Here is a 22,003-nt window from a genome sequence, read left to right on the forward strand (position 1 = left end):
GATCCTGCTCGACGTCGAAGCGGATCTTAACGGTAGGTGCAACGTTTTTCAGGTCGCTTCGGTCGAGAAAGGAATATTTAACGAAGATATCAGACGAGAGGGCATACTCGAGAAACTTGGGAGAATTGTCGGAATAAAAATCCAGCCCCGTACTGATGTGTGAATCGCAAGTGACGGTATATCGAAAAGTTGTCCGAAGTTTCTCTCCTTCGCGAGTGACTTGACCACGACTAATCGAGATTATAATGTGTAACATGAGTGACGATCCGAGTTGCGCCTGTCGGAAAAAAAATTTAATCGGACTTTTATGACCGCGCAAGGCGTCTCGGGGAAAACAACTGACACAGCCGGAACGCTCAAGAGGTCCCGCTGAAAAACTTCTCTCTCGTCCAATCTACTCGGAGAGGGAGAGAGAGAGAGAGAGAGAGAGAGAGAGAGAGAGAAAGAGAGAGAAAGAGAGAGAGAGAGAGCGAGAGAGAGAGAGAGAGAGAGAGAGAGCGAGAGAGAGAGAGAGAGAGAGAGATCGTGCCAATTATCAATTTCCAAATCCCGTTTGATTAAAGCCATTCGACTACGAAAGAGCCCCCGCTTTATCGAGGCATCTCGCGGCCCTTTAACGAGTAACCGATGTCAAACGCAGCAGCCGGAGAAGAGACCGACAAACGCGCATACAGGCGCACAGGAACATGCACGTGAAACCAGCGGAACTCACGCGCTCACGTGGACAGAAGGAAGAGGAAGGAAGGGAAGCTCGGGGTCACTCTCTCGCGGGGGAATACACCGAATTCGAGATATATCCAGGCAGAACCAACTATTAATTTGGTTCCCAGGCGTCGGGTAGAGGCAGAAGTACGAGCAAAGAGCCACGAAGGGCGGGCATGCGAGATGGAGGAAGGGAGGACTGTGGAGAACGAGAGAGAGAGAGAGGGGGGGGGGCAACTTCAACCAGGACCAGAAAGCCTCCGGGGCAACAGATTACTGTCTACAGCCTACACCCCTCGCCACCTCCTCATCCTCCTGGCCTTTGCCACCCTTTCTCCCCTTCCACCTCTTCTTCCTCCTCTGCATACCCATCTCCCGTTCGACCGTGGCTGGCCCATGAAGTTAATAATCATCAAAAGTCACAGTGTTTGTCGAGGGCGGCCGCCCTTTGTGCGCCCACGCGTGCTTCTGACGCTAATACGACTCCACCCGGGCTTTATTACGAGTTATTAGAGTTATTACATCGGCGACGGATTTTCACGTGCAGCGCGAGCGCGTACCTACGTTGAGAGAGAGAGAAAGAGAGAGAGAGAGAGAGAGAGATTGTTTCTTTTGTATTTCGCTCGCTTTTTTCTACCAACTCGACACACCACGATGAGACTACGCTTTTTCTCTCTTCCTCTTGTCCTTTCTGTCTATCTTTACATCTTTCCGCTAAATTTTTATCGCTTTCCTCACACACACGCTGAAAGGCAGACAGATAGAGAGAGAGAGAGAGAGAGAGAGAGGGGGGAGGGAAAAAAAAGAATATGGCACCAATAATGATTGCAATAGTCTGTTACGGATCACAAAACATAACAGTACCCTTCGCGAGACGTGAGTTATCGTCTGCGATTGCACCTCTGTGCTCGCTCAGTTAATGATAAGACACCGCAATTGGCACGATTCATTCGCTACGTAATTAAAAATAAACTTGCGCTGCTTTCATATTTGTATGAAAGTAACACTCAATGCTTAATCATAAAGCGTTTTACGCTAATTTTCTTCGACCGAGTAGACGACCGCGGGTGAGCGCTCTGGTAATGTAAACGTCGCATTGGCCAGATTCTCTGACGAGTGTCTTTATAAACGAGCAGTCGTAACGACGATATAGCATTACAGGACGAAACACAGCAGTGAATACACTAGCGTGGCACACGACAGCGCCACTGCTACCTGGATGCCGTGTTGTCGCGGCGTAATTCCGAATGCACAGACGCGAATAATAATAATGCGCGTTAAATAATGCGCGTTAAATAATGCGCGCGCCACGACCTTGAGATCTCTCTCTCTCTCTCTCTCTCTCTCTCTCTCTGCTCTCTCTCTCTCTCTCTCTCTCTCTCTCTCTCTCTCTCTCTCTCTCTCTCTCTCTCTCTCTCTCTATTTCTCTAATTCTCCAGAGTCTAATTTTTCTATCAACGGTAACCAGAGCCGAAATATTTCTTCTTTTGCCAAACATCGCTCGTAATCGCGTCCGAATTCTCAATCGTAATATAAAACGATGCTACCGGGCGAAGAATGAACGCAGCTTCGCATATTCTAATAAGACTCTCCAACGAATTCGATGGAAGAGAAAGGATTTAGCCTCTCGATCTTGACGACTTCGTGGAGTTTTCTTCCGAGGTGCGCGCAAGTAACAAAAACGACATACATATTCGTACGCCTGTTCTTATGCAAAAAGAGAGAAAAAGAGTAAGAAAGAGAGAGAGAGAGAGAGAGAGAGAGAGAGAGAGAGAGAGAGAGAGAGAGCTCCGTTTGAAAGCCTCGTTTCGGCGCAAACATATTGTCTGGTAAATAGCTTCCTGCACAAAGGATGCATTCACTCGGAGCCGATTTCGCCGCCGCGGAGAGCGCGCATAGCGAGAAAATACAAGGACCGGGGCCAGACAATGTGGGCACGGTGTCAAAATACGCGGACCATACGGCTAATTTGTCGAATTTCCGCGCGGCCTCTCATTCACACCACCCTCCCGATCGTGCGCGCTGCTCTCGAGAACGTTGTTCCGTGTTGTATGGGGCTCATTGTGACTGACTCTTCGAGGACCGCGAGAGGAGAGCAGCGACGTTGTGGCGGTTTACGCTGGAATGACTGCAACTTCGTCGCAAACGCGTTACGTTTCCGCGCGGCCGCAATTTTGTCAATCGCTGTTAAGGCGTAATAAGAGTTGCCGCGGTATATTGCTGAACGGGAAATAAGAGGAAACGTGCGATCGCATGGAAGAATAGCTTGTCAATTTCTCGGAATGGAATCTCGTTCAGACCGAGTAGAAATTCAACCCGTGCGACACTGAAATTATCGATGTAGTTCAGACTCTCAGGAGTGAATATTTAATTGAAGCTCAGAGGTGAATCCTTAATTCACACGAGCGAATGTTTCAGTCGATTGAATTGGTTCCAGTGACGATGGACTGCAGCAGATTCACTCTTCAATTCCGAATGAAGATGTCTCACTTGACGATTCAAGCCAGAGAATTCATCCTGTGTGAATGGAAAGCCATTCAAATTTGGGATAACCGGCTTGGAAATGTCAGACTTCCAATTGCTCGATTGTAAGTTCACTCGAGGAAACTTGATGAATATTAAATCGAGTACTTTTGCCACTCGAATATTACAAGAGATTTTCTCGATGACGATAAGTCCCTCGCAAATCTCATCAATCCTTCGCAAGGCGATCCTACGCCGCATAGTGCTGTAAGCCGAGAATCTTCATTGGTTTTTCAAATTCGACAGAGTTCGCGGGGTCAACGTGGAAACGAAATTTCGACTCGGAGCGCCACTCGACCGCAAACGCGAACGATCCATAGCGGATCCGTGAACGGCGTTACGCGAGGAGCCGTTTAGTCGCATTGTAAGAGTGAAATCGCCTCGTGTTTGGGATGTTATTTGTAGCACATTAGTATTGTATCGCAGTACGACGGGGTTAGGCCGGGGCGTTGGAGTGTTTAAGGGTGATTACACGCAACGACAGGGGTGGCTTTATTGGAGGACGCAGCCAGCGGTGCTCACGCGTGCATAGCGCCCGGAAATTTTCCGGGGCCTGCGAAAATAAACTTGCAAGATGGGTGCGAAGATCACAAAGACTTGCGATGCTCGACTGCAATTACAAACAGTCGAGCGATCGTTCTCGCGCCGAAAGAGGCGACGAGACATCCGAGGCGCGCCATTCGCGAGGGAGTCGCGCAGACACACCGACGAAACCATCGTGTCGTTCTCGACGACCGGTTCACTCCTTCCCCCCCCTTTCTCGAGTAATTGCTGGCAAGATTATGATACGTTATGCTTCGATCACGCCGTCAATTGGCTCCGACCTAGCCGCACTACGAACGGCTGAGGACGAAGATGAGAACGACTGCATAGGATTGAATTCGGCCGACAGTTTGACAGAACCGAAGCGGCAGAGAAGGGAGGAATAGTACAGGGAGGGGGTGAGACTGAGAGTAGGATGGGGGGCATAAAAAGCGCGGTGAATAATAGACTGCAACCCTCTCCAAACATCTCCCTGCTCTATACGTGCCGCGGTACCTTGAACCGGAATCTAGGCTTATATTCGAAACGTGTCCCCCACTCCTCTCTCTCTCTCTCTCTCTCTCTCTCTCTCTCTCCCCCTATCTATCTCGCGTTCTCTTTTCACCCTCTGCCCCTTCCCACACGGTTGTCCACGTTCGTTCTAGTAGAGTACCAACGATGGGGCTTTGATAGACTTGTAATACACCCCGAAGAAAAATAACCGCGTCTCCTCGTCCTCGTCGTCCTGGTTCTCGTTGTCATCTGTTTCTCTCTCTCTCTCTCTCTCTCTCTCTCTCTCCCGTTTACAGATTAACAGAGAAGCGTAGCGTTAAACATTTACTGCCGGTGCGATTAACATTGGCGATTGCAGGCCGACTGAAGAACACGCCATCTCACCGTGTCGCGAGGATAACGGCAAAATTCTGCTTAGTACGTAACATCGTCGCGTTTTAATGCCGTTAACGCGCACGCTCGCAGATTTCCGCGGCATCCACGAGCCCGAATCCATGAGCCGTTTCGGCGCGAGGCGACATTAAGGAAGCACGAGCAGTCATGGCGGCTGCGGCTGAATGCCGCGCGAGTACACCTAATAATAACGATAACGTTATCGATACGTAAAGTACACACAAACAGGCACGACGATGCGTCTGTCGGTCTGGCAGCGTGTAACGAATGTCACGTCGGTGGATTCTTGAAATCGGTTTATCGACTTGAGCCGATAACGAGCCTCGTGCCGAGAGGGATTGCACGAATTATCAGAAGAGCTGCTCCGATTGCCCCGATAACGCTCGTCCGTCACGGACGGAGGTAATCAACATTCTCGGAGATTTCTTGGAACAGCTCGCGAGCTGTCGAGGCGTTCGCCGCGGAAAAGACGATTTTCCGCGGCGTTCTCCCGATTTTGCGCAATGGCGCTTAATAGAAAGATCAATAGAACACAATAATCTTCTCTGTGCCAAAGGCTCCTCCGAGATCCAATATCTCGCGCGGCCACTTTCGTCCACCTTCGCCGGGACTCTCATCGGACGAGGATCGCGTGTGAAATAGCGGGGCGATCCGCCGGCGAGGAAGCACGTTGAACCACCCCTGTACTTGAGGAAGATCGAAAAGGCGCCGTTGCTCATCCGCACTATGAAGCTCTCCTCCTCTGCCTGTTAATGCCTTTATTAGATTTCTATTTATTATCGGCCGATCCGCGCGCACTCCGCACGTCTCCGCACCCTCGATTTCCACGCCGCCGCCGTGCTTCTCTCGCCGCGCGGCTCCGACGTAAATACGGTCGTTGAGGATCTCTCTCGTTACTTGGATATTATGTTCCATCCGTCGCAAGTCGCCGGTTACCCTGGCTCGCTCGTAAAGAGGAATTGCTGATTTTTCGAGGAAATACCGCCGGGAAAAGTTTATCCGAGGGGGGAGTCTCATCGCGCTACTGAAGAGTGACGTCTACCGCGACGCGAGCGCCGCGCCTTCGCGAGCATCCGCGCGACACTTTTAAGAGCCCCGCCGGGCCACCATCACGACGAACAATAGCCGAAATCTGTTAATACTCCGGCCAGCAACAATGAACCCGACGTGGCGTGAGCACCTCGAATACCTTTTTGCCGGCGCTAATCCGAATTCGACGAGAGCCGCCGCCGAGTATAAAGCGATCATCGTCCCGGAACGATGTGTTCCATCAGCGAGAGAGAGAGAGAGAGAGAGAGAGAGAGAGAGAGAGAGAGGGAGAGAGAGAGAGAGAGAGAGAGGGAGAGAGAGAGGGAGAAGGGTGAGAGAGGGAGAGAGAGAGGGAGAAGGGTGAGAGAGTGGCAGAGGAGCAGGGAGAGGGGGGAATGAGAGCCCTATAGGTGCACATTGTAAAAGGAAAAAAAGCTTGTGCGCGATAGATAGAGTTGGAGAGTGATTTTCGGCGCGATACGCTTCTTGCTCGTCGAGTGCTCGTCGCCGTATGTTGTTGGAGAGGGCGAAAGCTGTTGTTACGCAGTCACCGGGAACACGTCGAGCTTCATACACTCGTGTTTGCATGTGTGAACACGTTAAATATATCACATGCGAAATACGCGATCGTAGATCGCGCGAAAAGAAACGCAAAGGACGCGAAATCGCGACGACGCGAAAATCGCGACGTTCACGAGTCAAAATTCGTTTCCAAGCTGAGCAAGTTGAGCAGAATCCAATCAACGGCCAGTGATTTCTCCTTATTTCTTTCGTATCGATCCGTAAAAATTACTCATATTGTCGCAACATGTTATGACGTTCAAAAGAGATCAACTGTTCTCTCCCTTGCACACACACATCGAACGACGCTTATCAGCGACACTCTTTTAGCCGATTACGTCGGATGCGATGATTCCACGTGAAAGAGTCGGGACTGTTATTCCTTTACGTTATTTGCGCGGTAACGCGATAACGATAATTAGCCCGCTCATCCGCGCGCCAACCTTCCAGCGGAATACAAATTATGCAACTCCAGCATCGCCAAGTTTCCCAGAGCGAGAACGCCGCACTCACGTAGAATCTCACAGGCGAACACCACCAAGAGGATGGTGGAGGAACGCCGAAGAACGTGCTGCGGGTGGGAGGAGAAGGGGGCACGAAAAAGTGTCGCCGCTTCTCAGCGACAACGGAACGTCGTCCAATTTTAATCTCGGAATTACTTCCATTTTATTTCAATTTTCTTGCATTTAAACCGTCTAAGCGAGTTTACCTTCGCAATATCATTGCCGAGGATCGTCGCGAGTCGCCGGCTGGTCGGGTCGGACGACAGGAGGAGGTCATGGGTAGAGAGCAAGAGAGATAGAGAGCAAGAGAGATAGAGAGCAAGAGAGATAGATAGAGAGAGAGAGAGAGAGAAAGAGAGAAAAGGAGAGGGAGAGAGGAAGGGAGGGAGACAAAGAAAGAGAGAGTGGATGAGAAGAAGACGGAGGCGAGCGGAAAAGGTGGAAGTACCTGCTCTAATAAATTTACAACCTAAAAAGATTAAGCCGCGTTAGCCCTGTTCTTTATATTTCCGCGAGAGGAGCGAGAACGAGAACGAACTCGCTCTCTCTCTCTCTCTCTCTCTCTCTCTTTCTCTCTCTTTCTCGCCGTTAAACGCGAGTCGGTTCCCAACGGAGATGGAGACAGAGCGCTACGGAGCGCTAAGACGCGATATCGAGAGAGAATAAGAGACAGAAAGGGAGAAGGAAGAGGAGCAGAAGCGCAAGGAGGAAGGGTAGGACGGGAGAGAAAGGGAAGCAGGACGGGGAAGACGAGATGGAAAAGGATATATAAGAGATACGAAGGGAAATTCGCTTATTTTCCCATCATTTCGGCGTGGCATCTTGTCCGTAGCCTTTTCTCATCCACGGAGCCAGGAAAGAAAATTGCTTCTCGTCCTCGAGAGCGGAATATCGTCCTGATGAGCCCGGGAATGCCCCGATATCCACCCCTCCGCGCGTGCCCTCCCCGTCCCCCGTTCACCGTTCCCCAACCACCCCCGAACCAGAAACCTCCGCGATGCCTCCGACGTTTAACCCCGTCTTCGTTCCACTTCGTTTCCGTGTTCTCCTCCGCCGTTCTCTCCTCCCCATCCTCCTGCGCTCTCTTTCTCTCCCTTTCCGACGACTCACCGCCGTTCATTCCCGACGGTAACATTCAATTTGCCAGTCTTCTTGTTATCCGAACGCGATGCTCCTTCTCGTCGCCGATTATTTCAGAGGCGCGAAGAAATCTTTGCGCTTGCTAACAAGAGGACTTTACGACCTGCGAATCAGGCTTGTTGCTTACCCGCTGAGAGAGAGAGAGAGAGAGAGAGAGAGAGAGAGAGAGAGAGAGAGAGTCAATGTGTTCCAAACTCTTCTACATTCTTCACTGGCCGTGAATGAATCACACCATTGATGGTCACGGTTGATTCGCGAGCGTACATTACACCCGGAGTAGTCGCAATTACACGCAACTCGCGCGAGAACAATTATCTCGCGGCCGCGGCCGCTGTCTTCCGGCTGTCGGCTACCGGCGCGGCGCGGGCGGCGAGATAAAAACCGATTGCTCAGCGTTATTTGTCCGAAATGAGGCCCTTTGAGAGTTCGGGCCGTCGCAGCGAGAAGCAAGATTCATCGGCCGTCAATGGATGGACTTCGATCTCGCGGCTCTCTCTCTCTCTCTCTCTCTCTCTCTCTCTCTCTCTCTCTCTCTCTCTCTCTCTCTCTCACCTCCCGCCCGCGCCGCCGGCCCGCGAGTAAATTCGTCACGGGCGCGCGCGGTCGGCCTTATATCCGGCGTGTCTGGAGGACTGAATAATTCATAAGCCGAAGCCGATAGCATCGGCTCTTAACGCAATAGACTTAAGCGAGCTGCCAACAGCAGCCATGTTACAATAAAGAAATCAACATGGCTGAGACGTCCTGGCAAGGCAGCGCGTCCCCTCCGACGTTTCTCTACTCTCCTTGGGTCCACCTTCGAGGAGCACCGCGTCACGTAGCTCCGCTCACTCGCTCGCTCACTTTCGATTTCGCCCCACGGGCTCGTTACCCTCTTGATGCCAATGGAAGGGTGGACCCCGTCTCTCACCCTCCGATCTTTCGCCGACCCTCTTCTTGCACCCTTTTCTTAGCCAACGCCGCTATCAGGGGTGGACCTAGCCAGACCCGCCCAGAGCGACATTTCTGCAACCCTCCTTTTGGAGTAGAAATCGAGAAAGACAGGGAAGAAGAGAGCGAGCGAGCGAGCAAGAGAGAGAGAGAGAGAGAGAGAGAGAGAGAGAGACAGAGAGAGAGAAGGAAAGTCTTGGCAGCCACTTTTCTCGCCCTCCGCATGATCGCACTCCGCCAAAGGGACTCCATTTTCTACTAAACCCTCTCGATCTCTCCCTCTCTCTCTCTCTCTCTCTCTCTCTCTCTCTCTCTCTCTTTTTGCTCGTCCTTTTTCTCACATTCACTTTTTCTGACTTACTTCTGCCCGCGTCCTGCGCACCCCGGCTGATTTCTCGCGGTTGGATTTTCGCAGTTGACCGCTCTTTCGCGCGGGGAGAGGAGAAAGAGAAAGATGAGGGAAGAGGGGAGGGTCAAAATCGCACAGCCACCCTTCTTAGGGTGAAACTCGTCTAACTCGGCCGGAAATACCAATGTCAACTTCGGGAGTGCGGCGACACGGCTATATTTGCCGGGAGAGAAATCTGTCGGGCCAATCGTAGTTCTGTTTCCGATCTCGAAACCGGCTTGAAATTTCTGTGATGGCTGATTACGAGCGTACACACGCGACAATTGTCCGACGTTTCGCACTGACTAAAAGTGAAAAGTGAGTGGTCGAATTTTATGACTCGAAATGTTCTTAATTGTTCTCTCCCTCACTCTCTCTCTCTCTCTCTCTCTCTCTCTCTCTCTCTCTCTCTCTCTCTCTCTCTCTCTCTCTTCCTCTCTCTCAACTAATATCATTTCTTTCAAAGCTAGATAACCTGCTGTCTCGCTTCTCAGAATTGTATCTCGCAGAAAAATTGTGCGAATCGATCGTAATCAGTTAGATAATCATTCGAGTAATTTACATGTATATTTTTCTAATCAAAAGGCGCTCGATATTGCTTAATCTCAGGAGATTGATTATACAATATAACGCACAAGAATAATTGCCTTGCAATAATAGCGTAACAAAGACGAACACTTGGTCCGAGTCAAAGCGGTGAATCTCGGGGCTGTTGCGGAGATCGGAGAGCTGGGCAAGGCGGGAAGAATGAGAAGAAAGGAGGGCGCCCTTTCCTCAAGTACACGGTAGTGACACGTTACCATTATCGCGTCTCGTCGGCTAATGAGAGTTTGTGCCGCCATTGTCTCCGATCTACGTCAAGTCAAACGCCGTATAGAGAGCTTTTAATAAATCTGCGAAATTAAGCTAACAAACAACACAGGTAATATTATTACTCTTATCGGCAAAAGGCAATGGAATTTATTACAAGCCCATGAAACGAGTTGACGCTTTTTTAACAAGTCTACGGTTCTCCGTCGGCGTCTCCATCATCGTCACATTTACGTTCTTTTCTGCATCGTTTCGATCGATTAAATTAAATTGTTCTTACGCGTCAATTGTTCTTATGTTGCAGGTCTGGTTTCAAAATAGACGAGCCAAGTGGCGCAGGCAGGAGAAGATGGAGGCCGCGAGACTGGGCTTGAGCGAGTATCATCACGCCGCCAACATGAGGTTCGTGCTTGACGCAAACTCGATCTCGACGATCGCCGAGAATTCGCGTAAACGCGAATCCTCGCGCGCGCGCGCGCGCGTAATAACAGACGGCTATATCGCGGAGATATTTCGACTTTCAGAAACGTCGCCGGCCCGGCGCTGGGTCTACCGGGAGATCCGTGGCTCGCACCGCCAGGATTGCTGAGCGCGCTACCCGGCTTCCTCGCAGCACCTCACACGGGATACCCCAGTTATCTAACGTCTCCCAGGCGATTACCGTCGCCGCCGAACGTCGGCGCCGTGGCTAATCCCGTTCCAGGTAACGATCGTCTCCGGGCGCACCTCTCGCTTTTCTCCGGTCTAATATGTCCGATTTAAAAGGGAGCTTTCGATACGCTTGATGTCAAAGTTAAGCTCGAGCGAGAACGACCGGCTGCCTTCCTCGCTTCTCTCCGGTCCGATCCGCGTTCGATTCGAAAGGAGGCCCGACACGCTTAAACGTAGACATTAAATTCGAGTGAAAGCACGGGATCGCAGGAGGCGATACTGTACGATAAGAGTTACTTTCCGTCGTGAAAATTTCACGTCGCAACACAGCTAAGATATTTAACACCTAAGATATTTATTATGTACGTTAGAGAGAGAGAGAGAGAGAGAGAGAGAGAGAGAGAGAGAGAGAGAGAGAGAGAGAGAGAGAGAGAGAGAGAGATAGCACATGGGATATTTAAATTATCACTCGGCGCATGAACGTACGCTCAGAGAATGACGAAACAACTCATCCACCTAAATCGCGTGAGAAGTGATAATTTAGACATTCTACAAGTAGAGGAAAAAATAGAAAGAAAGAGAGAAAGAAAGAAAGGACGGTTGCGCAAATCGGTAAACGCGAACGGAATCTCGATTGCTTCTTCCTCCTTCGTTCGAGCTAATAGTATTCTTCGATCCACGGGTGTGTACAGCACTCAGCGATGCGAGGCAATTAGCATACGATCACGCTTGTCATTGTCACAGACGTCGTCGTCGTCGTCGTCGTCGTCGTCGTCGCCGTCGTTGTCGTCGTACATGCCTGCAACGACACGTAGAAATCGCGCTGTTCACAGGGTCCCTAGCCAGCAGCATGGCGAGCATAAGCGCCAGCGGCCACGTGCAACCACCGCCGCCGAGTCCGCCGGGGCACGATCCTCGCACGACGAGCATCCAGGCACTCAGGATGCGGGCCAAGGAGCACGTCGAGAGCATCACCAAAGGCCTCCAGATGGTCTGAAGGTTAACCGAGGATTCGTCAAGGGCGCGCACCGCTGTCGGCCGCAGCGGCCTCGCGCTCGTGACGGCGTGACGAGGGGGAGCGAGAGCAGCTCTTCGCCCGGACACTTCTAGAGCCCGAAGAGTCAACCGAGGCGGAGCAGCGGCGTGTCGACACCGACGCGACAGCGAGAGAGGAGTCGGAGAGGAGGAGGAAGAAAGCGGGAAGCAGACGGAGTTCGTTCCGCGGTGCGGCCGAGAGAGACCGACCCACCGGCGACGTTCGCGTCGCAGGAATCGTTCACGGGGTCGAGCGTGGCGAATGATACCGATCATTGCGAGCGAGTGCGCTCGGCGCCGATAGTTACCAAAGGGATGATTCGCGTCCGCTGGTGATGACGCGTCGGACTATAGCGAGATCTCGTGTGTCGCGACAGTCGACGATCGGTGGGTGTATCTTGGACGATTATAGAGTCGCGGCTGGTTGACGATCGATGCCTATGAGGTACCTATGACCGATGAGAGCATGTGCTCGTGCTTGGGAATAGGCCAACTCGTTGAGGTGCACACTCGTGGGAGAGTCCGTGGGTCGTGGGAGAGTTGTTGAACGAGTAACAAGGGTAGCCCAATTAGCGGAAAGAGAAAGAAAGGGGAAGAAGCTACGTCTTCGGAGACGTGCGCGAGTCTTGAGACTCGTTTCCCTTCCGGATGTTTGCGCTGTTGCGCGGCGGCACGCTTTTCATGTATGATTAACGACGGTTTGATCGCTGGCTGACAGCGGGCTGGTAGATTCAAGCTCGCACGTTCACGTTCGTCGGCGAAAAAGGAAAAGGCATATCCCCCACCCCCCCACCCCCTCCTCCTCCTCCTCCTCCTCCCCCGAGCGAGTCGCGCACGAGGGCGGCGGTGCGCGTCGAAAAGTTGCGCTCGAAGTCGGCATTGTGCAATAGGCGAGTGGAATTGTTCTTACGTCGCGCGAAACTCCGTCGTGTAGTCGGGAGGTGCGGGCGTAACGCGCGAGGATGTAGACTCGATTAATTTTTATCGTTTTTCCGCAACTTACCGCTTGCCCGCGAACACTCGTGCGCCGAGTCTCGCTGCTGCTGTTCCGGAGGAAAGGAAGAAACAAGAAAGGAGCGAGAGAAGGAGCGAAGCGTCCTTGAAGGCGGAGTGACAAGACGTTCATCCCCTCCCACTCGTCCCCAGCGGTCCCGGCCGCGAGTGAATATTTTCGAAGCGCCTGAATATTGGATCCGAGATTGGGAATTATAACGCACGTGTGATTTCGTTGTCGCAGAGCAGAGGTAAACATTGCCTAATTTTATAAAGCGAATATCGCGCTGATGTACATCAATCGCCGCGAACACAATGACAGTCAATTTAAGCTTGTTTCTAGATCCCCCTCTCCTCCACCCCCCTTCCAACCCCCGACCGTTCTCCGTTAACGAATTCATTAATATATGTGATTGTGAAACTATGGAATACAAATGCGGCGCGCACGGTGTACGGCGTGTGTGTACGCACACCCGATGCTGTTACGATAATTCAGTGATAATAGAACTAGCCGACGCGAAACCTTTCATAAAGTAATCGTATCATCACACGCCCATTAAATATGCGAACGAATGTTAAGCGGATCGATAAGTTAGTGTTGATCTACGTATGGAATATTTAAATTATCACTTGCCACGCGCAAATTATGCAAGGAGACCCAACGAAACGCTCCGGCGCGCTGTGTCACTCTTCATCGCTCGCGTCTGCTTAGATCGCGCATAAAGTGATAGTTTGGACGTTCCGCGTGTAGAGAGAGCAAGAAGAAGAGGGAAGACGGTCTCGCAGAACCGCCGCGGTAAACACGAACGGAGCCTCGAACGACTCTTCCTCCCTCGCACGGACTCGCGCACGCTCCACGCTTCCGCGTCGTTCCGTTTATCGCCGTTGAAGGGCGGACGAAAGTGAGAGGGAAGCGTATCGCTTCGATACAAGCAATTCGCAACAAGCAGCATCAGCCGGTCGATTTATAGACAAACACGCCTGCCAGCCGCGTAAAGTCGAGGCGAGGGTCTCGAGCGACGACCAGGCGACAATAAGGCGACACCCAGGCGGAACGATAAGCCAAAAGAGAGACGCGCTGTTGTTCTGAGGACAATGATGTACCTTGAGAGAAAAAGAAAAAGAAATCCTTAAACAACATCCCGAGTTCGAGTCGAGTCGACTCGGCGGCAGCTCCGTCGCGGAGTGTGTGCTTCCGACTCGCGCTCTCGTCGGCCGAACATCTCTCCTCGCGATTCGAGGTAAGTTGCGTTCCACGTTCAACGTAGCAGAATACGCGCTTCGACCGAGAAAGGCGCCTGCACCCTCGGTTAAACACCCTCGGAAAGGCCTAAGGAAAGACAACGCCGCCAAGCCGGAGGAAAACGCCCGCCGATCGGTGACTATCGCGTCGCGTCGGCGAGAGAACTAGCGAAATATCTCTTGTAGAATATAGAGCGAAGGCGCACGGAAGAGCGAGGGACGAGGAAGAATGGATTTTGACACGAAACAATATTCTGCAGTATTAATTAACGTTAAGGCAAAGGATTGTGCATATTATTTAGATCGCCGTCGCGGTATGTAAATTCCGGAGAGCGCGGAGGAGGATTCATCGCATGCGTTGACGTGACTCGCGGCTCGACGATACGCAAAATCGCGAGCTGTTGGACGCCGCAATCCTTTGGGACGCACAACTATTACACTTGTCCATTCTTTGGAGCATTTCTCTGTCGGCAGCGTCGCTTCCTCCATATGTATTTTTTTTTCGAGATGCATATGCTTTTTTCTCGAAGCGAATAAGGGATTTCTCGAAATTTCTCGAATTTCTTGAGAATATATAAATAAATAATTTTTCTTTTTAACATTTGCCCCTTTTCTGCGCGTGTGTCTTTCGTAGTGTCGATTTTGGTAGGCAGACAGCGCCTGAGACGATTTTGCGTATCGCACGAGTACCTACACGCTCGGTTCGTTCGCGAGCGACGCCGGAGCCGGAGCAGCCTCCGCGATCCGCAAACGCGAGGACTCGTAGAGAGAACGAAGAAACGTAGTCAGCCACTTCCCGGACGTCTATTTGTATATATACCCGCTCATGACAGAATAAAAATTTGATGTACATATTTAATCGTACCGTATTGTTTGAACAGGGCCTCCTTTATTGAAATAAAAATACAAACGATGATAATACTAAAAGTGGAAGGGGGCATTTTACTACCCCTCTTGTCTTGTCGTAGATGTTTTTCCCTCCCCTCCTTGAATCCGAGACACGTTTCTTCACCGGAACGCAAGAGCGAGATGGGATTTGTGGAATCCTAGAGTCCTAGAGTTAAAATGTCGCTCTCGAGAAAGAGTTGCGTAATAATCGTTCAAGAGATCGACGCTGCTCCTTTCAATCGCGTATATCGCAGAATTGAAGAAAAATGTATCTCCCGCAAAAAAATCGCAAAATTCAAGAGAAGACGTTACTTTCGCTAACACTTCGCTTAATTGCGTTCCCGTCGAGGGAGCACTTTTCGAAAAGTCATCAGCGCCGCTTTTATTTCACCGTGAGCTAATTATAACTACTTCTATCGACCGGGTAATTTGGTCTCATACTTTGCGGCTGATTCCCATTAAGACAGATTGCATTTTCCGTGCGCCGGTAGTAATGGCTGTTTAACGGCGTGAAATACACACCGTGGAAATTTTAATTCCTCCGAAGAAAGTAACACATATTTGCGATGGAATTAACATATCAAAGAACGACTTTAATTAAGTCTTAATTCATTTTCGCGAGAAGATGGAGAAGTCGGTAGAGAGTTGCAGCCGCGAGAGTAGAAAGCCCCGTCTCGCTCGCCTTTCTCGCCTCGGGTTTAATTAAAACCGAAGATTTATCGGAACACGAAAAATCCGTTAACGCTAGAACGGCCAAGAATTGACGAAGGAAAAGAAACAAGAGGAAAGGTGAGAATACAACGGTTTCCGCCGATATTTTCAGCCCCGAAAAGACCCACCGAAAAGAATAGTTAAAATTAAACATTCACAAAGAGAAATGATGTCGCGCGCGCTTTATCTGACGAAACAAACGCCAATCGATCCGGTCGCACGTACGACAATCGCATCGCCAAGGAAAGGGACGTTAATGTGCGATCGGAAATGCGGAATCGCGTCTCAGTGTCGCCGCGTTTCCACCGCGCTCGATATTTCCGTGCCCATCGATCGGGCCCATCGTACAAGCGCGGCCAATCAGATGGGCCTTTTACTTCGGTCTGTCCATACATTCCCCCGGCTGGGGAATTTAACGCAGCGACCGGCGGATTCGATGCAAATGCCGCTCGGAAATTCCGTTTGCGCGAGCAAACGTGACAGCGTACCGGTGCAAGCCGATCATCTTTTTCAAGGGTGGCGAAAAAGCGGCGGGGCAGCGCCGGGGCGTGAAAGGATTCGGCGTTAACAGGCACCAACAACGGCAAGTCGATGGAACAATGGTGCTGAATGGTCCCCGGACGATTAGGTATTCCAATCGTCGCGTTAGGGGCTGCTGTGAAGTGCGGCGGCGGCGGCGGCGGCGGCGGCGGCGGCGGCGGCAGCGACAGCGGATACGGGGGCGGCGGGGGTGAAGGAGAGAAAAGGGAGTTCGGCGCGGCAGAGGGGCCGCGCTGAAGCGCGGAGGGGACGGAGGGCAGTCGAGGGGCTGGCGCGGTAAGAGGGTGCCAGAACTCACCCAATAAAATGGTAATTTCTGTTTGCGGAAGTTAACCATGCGAGCGAGCTTGGAGATTCGAGTCCATGCGTACTCCCTAACTCCAAAGACTAATAATACTCGAGGCAGAACGCTACCGACAGTGATATAGTTGTACGGAAGAAGGCGCGCGAGTAAAATCGCGCGCGCGCGCGCGCGCGACAGAGGAACGACGACGCAGAGACGGCAGGGAGAGAGGATGAAAGAGAGGGAGGGAGAGAGAGAGAGAGGAGAGAGAGAGAGAGAGAGTTCTCTCGCGCGAGCGAGGGAGTTTGTCGAGTGCGGAGAGTTGCGGAACGTGAGTGGAAAAGTCGGAGAAACTCGGAAAATAGGGAGATACAGTTGGAGCGAATCCATTCTATTAGATTAGAAGGGACGGCGGGAATACGGGATTTCTTATATGCCGAACGGCTCACGGAACGCGCGCTAGCGATTCACCGAACTGCGGTGCAAAGTGAAAAAATTCACGCGGCGGCAACGTTCGGGTAAATATCACCGTCCTTTATCGCGGTGCATATCTTTATCGACAGGGCTGTAAATTAAATTCTTGCCGAGATAAAATCGCACCTTCGTGTTATCGAAAGACAAACTTGCCGGGTTGTTTGCTCGCGCTTCTATCTTACTGAATGGCGCAGCATCTCATCATTCTTCGCAAAAGCTGATTCGGCATTCATCGAGGAAACTCATCTCTGAAATATCAGCGCGATCGTTGGTATCAGCGTATCCGAAGCGTGTCTCGAGGGCCAAACGACCTACGTTCGAATCGAAGTGTGCGAGGGGGTTTATGAAATTAGCGAGTTTGTCTGCGCTTCGATCGTTGCCGAACTAATCGGCGATTAATTTATAGATACTAGGTCGCGCGACACTTGGCGATCCCAGCTGGCCGATCGTTAGTCTCGCGTATATCAAATTAAGAGCTGAAGCGCACTTGACGGCTCTCCGAGACGGCGGATAATTTATCGTTCAGTTTGAAATTGGCACGGAAATCGTGGCTTTATTAAATTTGTTTAGGAACAGGTGGGGGATGATGGGCGGGCCTCGATTTCGGGGCGAACCGTCGTCTATCTAATATCACCCGATGCCCACACCCGCCCTGCCTAACCTTATTGCTCCGACAAAGTAAAGAACCAGCAAGGAGACCCGAATAAGACCAGTTTTCGAGCCGGTGGGGACGTAGATCAATGGAGCGACCGGGCAACCGGCTGGATCTACAAACAACGATAAGGAGGCAATCCAGCGGATGCCGTCGGAGAAAGAGAGGCAAGACAGGTAGGGAAAAACGAAACGGCGAAATCGGGTTACGAAATTCGTGCTTTTCGGCCGCGATAAGATGCAATCACGCACTCGTCAATGGCAAGAGCACGCAATGCCTCTGACAAAAGGCTCATGAGGACATCTGTCCTCGTCAACTTTGATAGTCTCGTTTCCCGGGCAGCGGCCTGTGATAATAAGAAAGACACATATCTCTTCACGCGCATCTCCCACACATATTTACACAGTTGCAATAATTTTCACATATTTTTCGCGCGTACAATGACGATCGAACGGCTCGGCTTTTTGTGTGAAAACATACGCACAGCAGAGGCGAGTTTAAACGGAGGAGGTGTCTGCCGGCCGTCGATTAGCCGCTTAATAACGCAATGTCTCTTTCTGTCCGCGGATCTCTAGCTCCGCGCGCTCCCTTCTCCCCACTCCCGCCGCCACCGCCCCCGCTCCTCCCCCGTTCCTCCCCGCCGCCACCGGGCCCTACGCCATTATCGAATAATTCCTTCGTTGATACGCGCTCTCTTTGACGGATCGGCTCCATCATTAACATATTACGCGCGCGACTCCAAACACGATTGCACGATTCGCTTTATTAGCTGCGCATTATAATTACGATAATAGCCCGATGTAGAACGCTTATTTGCCCGGAGTATCATACGCACACACGGAACAAAGTAATAATTGTCGTGTAATTAACATATTACGCACGTATCGCAACGGGTATGACTTTATTTTGTAAACTTCATCCGTTCAATTAAAATTGATTTGATGTGAAAGCACTGGGCGTTGTCGCGAGTAAGAAGCGACGAGTTATCGGCTTAACGTGACAAGATCTTGGAGGGCGCGATTCGCGCGCACAATGTTGCGGGAAGGAAGGACAAAGGGAAGTCTCGGCAACGCGATACATCGACAAGGATCGGTTCGAGCGCATGCGAAACATCTTTCCGGATGTATAGGAATGACTTCGTATCTCGCTATGAACGATACGAACCGTCCGAATCGACGTCAAAGTTTTACCGGGGGGATTCCCCCTTGATAATTCGTAATTAGCACGGTCTTGAAATCGTCGACCGACGCGTGCCACCGGAACTTATCATCGCGTTATCACATCAGCTCGTGGTCCGTAGAAGATGCGAAATCTCGCAAATTGCATGCCGTGAGGAGCGTTTCGCTTGCATCCGCCTACAAAACATGCATATACACACATACGCGCGCGCGCGCGCGCGCGCAACGCAACTACTTAATAGGTATACTCGCCGCAGAGCGTCGCCGAGAGTCGCTAAAGCCCGACTCCTAGAGTCTTCCGGTCGCCCATGGTCGTTCCAGCTGACTGTTTAGTATTATTAATTAGAGCCAAAGTCGCACTAAGTTGGCGAGTACATAAACAGAAATAATATTTGCACGGGCCGTTCATTAGATGGGCGGCGGCAGTGGTGGCGGCAACGTCGTCGTCGTCGTCGTCATCATCATCGGTGTCGGCGGCGGTGACGGCGGCAGCAGCAGCGGCGGCGGCTGCGACGATGAAGACACGAGATGGCGGCATAAACGAGCCGGATTCTCATTAAAATAACCGTGCCTTTCCTTTTCGCCCCACGGAGACATCGGAGAAAAAAGGAAGACCGCGAAAGACCGACGGGCGTGCCGAATGGGGACCGCGGGAGAGCCGCTGGCGGCCGGAGAGACTCCGGAGGGGAACAAAGTGACCGACGCAGAGGCCACGGAAGGTTGGCGATCCCCTCCCCTTCTCATCTTCTTCTGCCCACCCCCCTCTAGCGCTCTCTCTCTCTCTCTCTCTCTCTCTCTCTCTCTCTCTCTCTTTTTCCGTCATCCTGCTCTCGCACTCATTTTACCCGTTAACGGCGAATGGCGGGACTTGTGCCCGCAAGAGGGTGAGAGGCTGGTATCGGTGACGATAAGGGAGCTGAAGGGGAGTGCGAGAGAAGAGGGGAAAGGGACAAAAGAGGCGAGAGGGCAGGTGAAGTCGCGGGGTGCGAGTTACCGGGTAGTTTAGCTACCACTAGGTAACTTAAATGAAAGTCGCGGTTACCCCTTAACGCGAAAATACGTTGAGGGAAAATTTCGTTTTTTCACCCTGATTAATGTAATACCCGACGTCGCGCTCCCGGGCACGCTAATTGGTCATTCTCGGCGGCCGCCACCTCCGCCGCCGCCTCTTCCGCCACCATCACCGCCGGCTTTGAGAGAGCCGCTCTCCGCTCATCGTGAGGCGCGACGCGTACGAAGCGAACGATGCGTTTTCTCTATTCCGTTGTGTGCGACTTTCCCTCTTACACGTCTCTTATTGTGCGCACGCGAAAACGTACGAGCGAAATCGAATTATCTTGCTCGCTCTCTCTACTCTCTCTCTCTCTCTCTCTCTCTCTCTCTCTCTCTCTCTCTCTCTCTCTCTCCTTCTTCTTCTTTCTCTTTCTCTTTCGGAAGCACTGGAGAATAGGCTCTGCTCAGAAGTCTACGCACGTTGGGATTCAGCGGGGTTTTTACCGAGTTCGTGCGATATTCACCACGTATCGCTCACCGAGCACCGTTCTCGCTCGCAAATTCGACGTGACGATCGGATTAATTGAGTTCAGAAGCAAAACCGAGTAACGGAATGTTATACCCGCGAGATTATCTGTCTTCGTCCGATGCTGAGGATAAAACGAGTGCAAAAGGAAGAAAAAGGGACGAAACACATTGCAGCTCGCACGAGCGTATCGTATGGATCGGGTCGCATCGTCTGAATATTGATGAAGGCGCATTAAGCTAAAGAGAGCTCGATTGTTTGGCGTACGGTTCGAACCGCTGAAACATTCGAAAGCGTCGGGAATTGATAAAATCCAATCGAGAGAGAAAGAGAGAGAAAGAGAAAGAAAGAGGAAGAAAGAAAAGAACAGAGAGAGAGAGAGAGAGAGAGAGAGAGAGAGAGAGAGAGAGAGAGAGAGAGAGAGAAAAAGAAAGAAAATGGGTGAGAGAGAAAGAGAGCAAGGGAAGCCGTTCATTAGGAAAATCATCGTTTAAATACTGTATGCAATCAATATTTCAACTCGTGATCGGATAAATTAAGTTGACGAGATATGCGATTATTCACAATCGCGGGCGCAGACTCGGTTAACACGTTAGACGAGTAAATAGACATGTTTCGTGTTAAATTATGCATAATATCTCACGTCGTGTACAATCCTTTCTCGAGCGCCTGAAAATTCACTTTGTTTCAGATACCAATGCGAATCACGATGACGCGCTCGTGAGTGACGCTTCCGCGCTCAAATTAGCCTTTGTAATATCAAGCTGGAAAAATATTTAAAAAATTACAAAGATAAAACATATTAGCAGCCCTCCTGTACCCACGCCCTCACCTTCATCACGGATAACGTCGAGGTTTAATCAAAGATTTTTCATGGCAACTAGTCATGTTTGCGACCGCGAGAAAAAATCAGCAACGAAAGAAGGAACGGGAGAGAGAGAGAGAGAGAGAGAGAGAGAGAGAGAGAGAGGAGAGAGAGAGAGAGAAGAGAGAGGAGAGAGAGAGAGAGAGAGAGAGAGAGAGTGAGAGAGAGAGAGAGAGAGAGAGAGAGAGAGAGAGAGAGAGAGAGAGAGTGAGAGAGAGAGTGAGAGAGAGAGAGAGAGAGTGAGAGAGAGAGAGAGAGAGTGAGAGAGAGAGAGAGAGAGAGAGAGAGAGAGAGAGAGAGAGAGAGAGAGAGAGAGAGAGAGAGAGAGGAGAGTATCGATATCGTAGAGCAACTTTCGATCCGGGTATCAAACGGCCGGTGACCGATCGAGAGTAGTGGGCGGCAAAGGGTGGCCGCGGGGGCAGAGGAGTTTCGAAATGAGTACCCGTGCAAATACGCTAGGATTGTTTCTGCCGCTAATTGCTCGGTTTTTTGCAGGGGCTCGGCCAACAATCGATTTGCATTTCAAAGGTAGTCCGGCATAAAAATAAAATGCGCCCCGTTAAAAGTTGACTGGCGGCGGCGCCGCTGTGTGCGTGGCACACTGCGTGTGTCTGCTGCAGGGGCATACATGCGTCTATATCTATAATAGACACATCCACACGCGCACACACACACACGCGCGTACATAGACACACACTCGCACGAGCGGGAGTGTGTAAGCGCGTGTGTGAACGCGCGCGCGCGTACACGTACACACATCTCGCTTCTCTCGCGCCTGTGAACGACAAATTGCATAAAACTCGTGCTGGATTAATGCCGTCGACGGGGTACAACGTCGATCGCGCTTTTTTTCCGCCTGGCTATGCAGGAAACGCTGATTATTATTCGCGAATATAATGCTTTTATATTTTGCAGGATGCCGGAATTGCGACTCGCTCATTCGTACGCTCGCATC

At 51.2% G+C, this 22,003-nt stretch overlaps 1 protein-coding gene across 1 annotated transcript in view; it reads left to right on the plus strand.

Moving 5' to 3' along the window:
• The window catches only part of LOC105191260 (retinal homeobox protein Rx1), a 51,271-nt gene extending 36,430 nt beyond the window's left edge, over positions 1-14,841 (plus strand). The window contains exons 3-5 of the mRNA XM_011154537.3: positions 10,319-10,416; positions 10,539-10,717; positions 11,499-14,841. Coding sequence (XP_011152839.1) covers positions 10,319-10,416; positions 10,539-10,717; positions 11,499-11,662 — 441 coding nt within the window. The 3' untranslated portion in view covers positions 11,663-14,841. The remainder of the gene's footprint in view (positions 1-10,318; positions 10,417-10,538; positions 10,718-11,498) is intronic.
• Positions 14,842-22,003: the final 7,162 nt, after the last annotated feature.

The sequence above is a fragment of the Harpegnathos saltator genome, unplaced genomic scaffold (genome assembly GCF_003227715.2).
Source record: "Harpegnathos saltator strain DR-91 unplaced genomic scaffold, Hsal_v8.6 scaffold275, whole genome shotgun sequence".
Taxonomy (NCBI): Eukaryota; Metazoa; Arthropoda; class Insecta; order Hymenoptera; family Formicidae; genus Harpegnathos; species Harpegnathos saltator.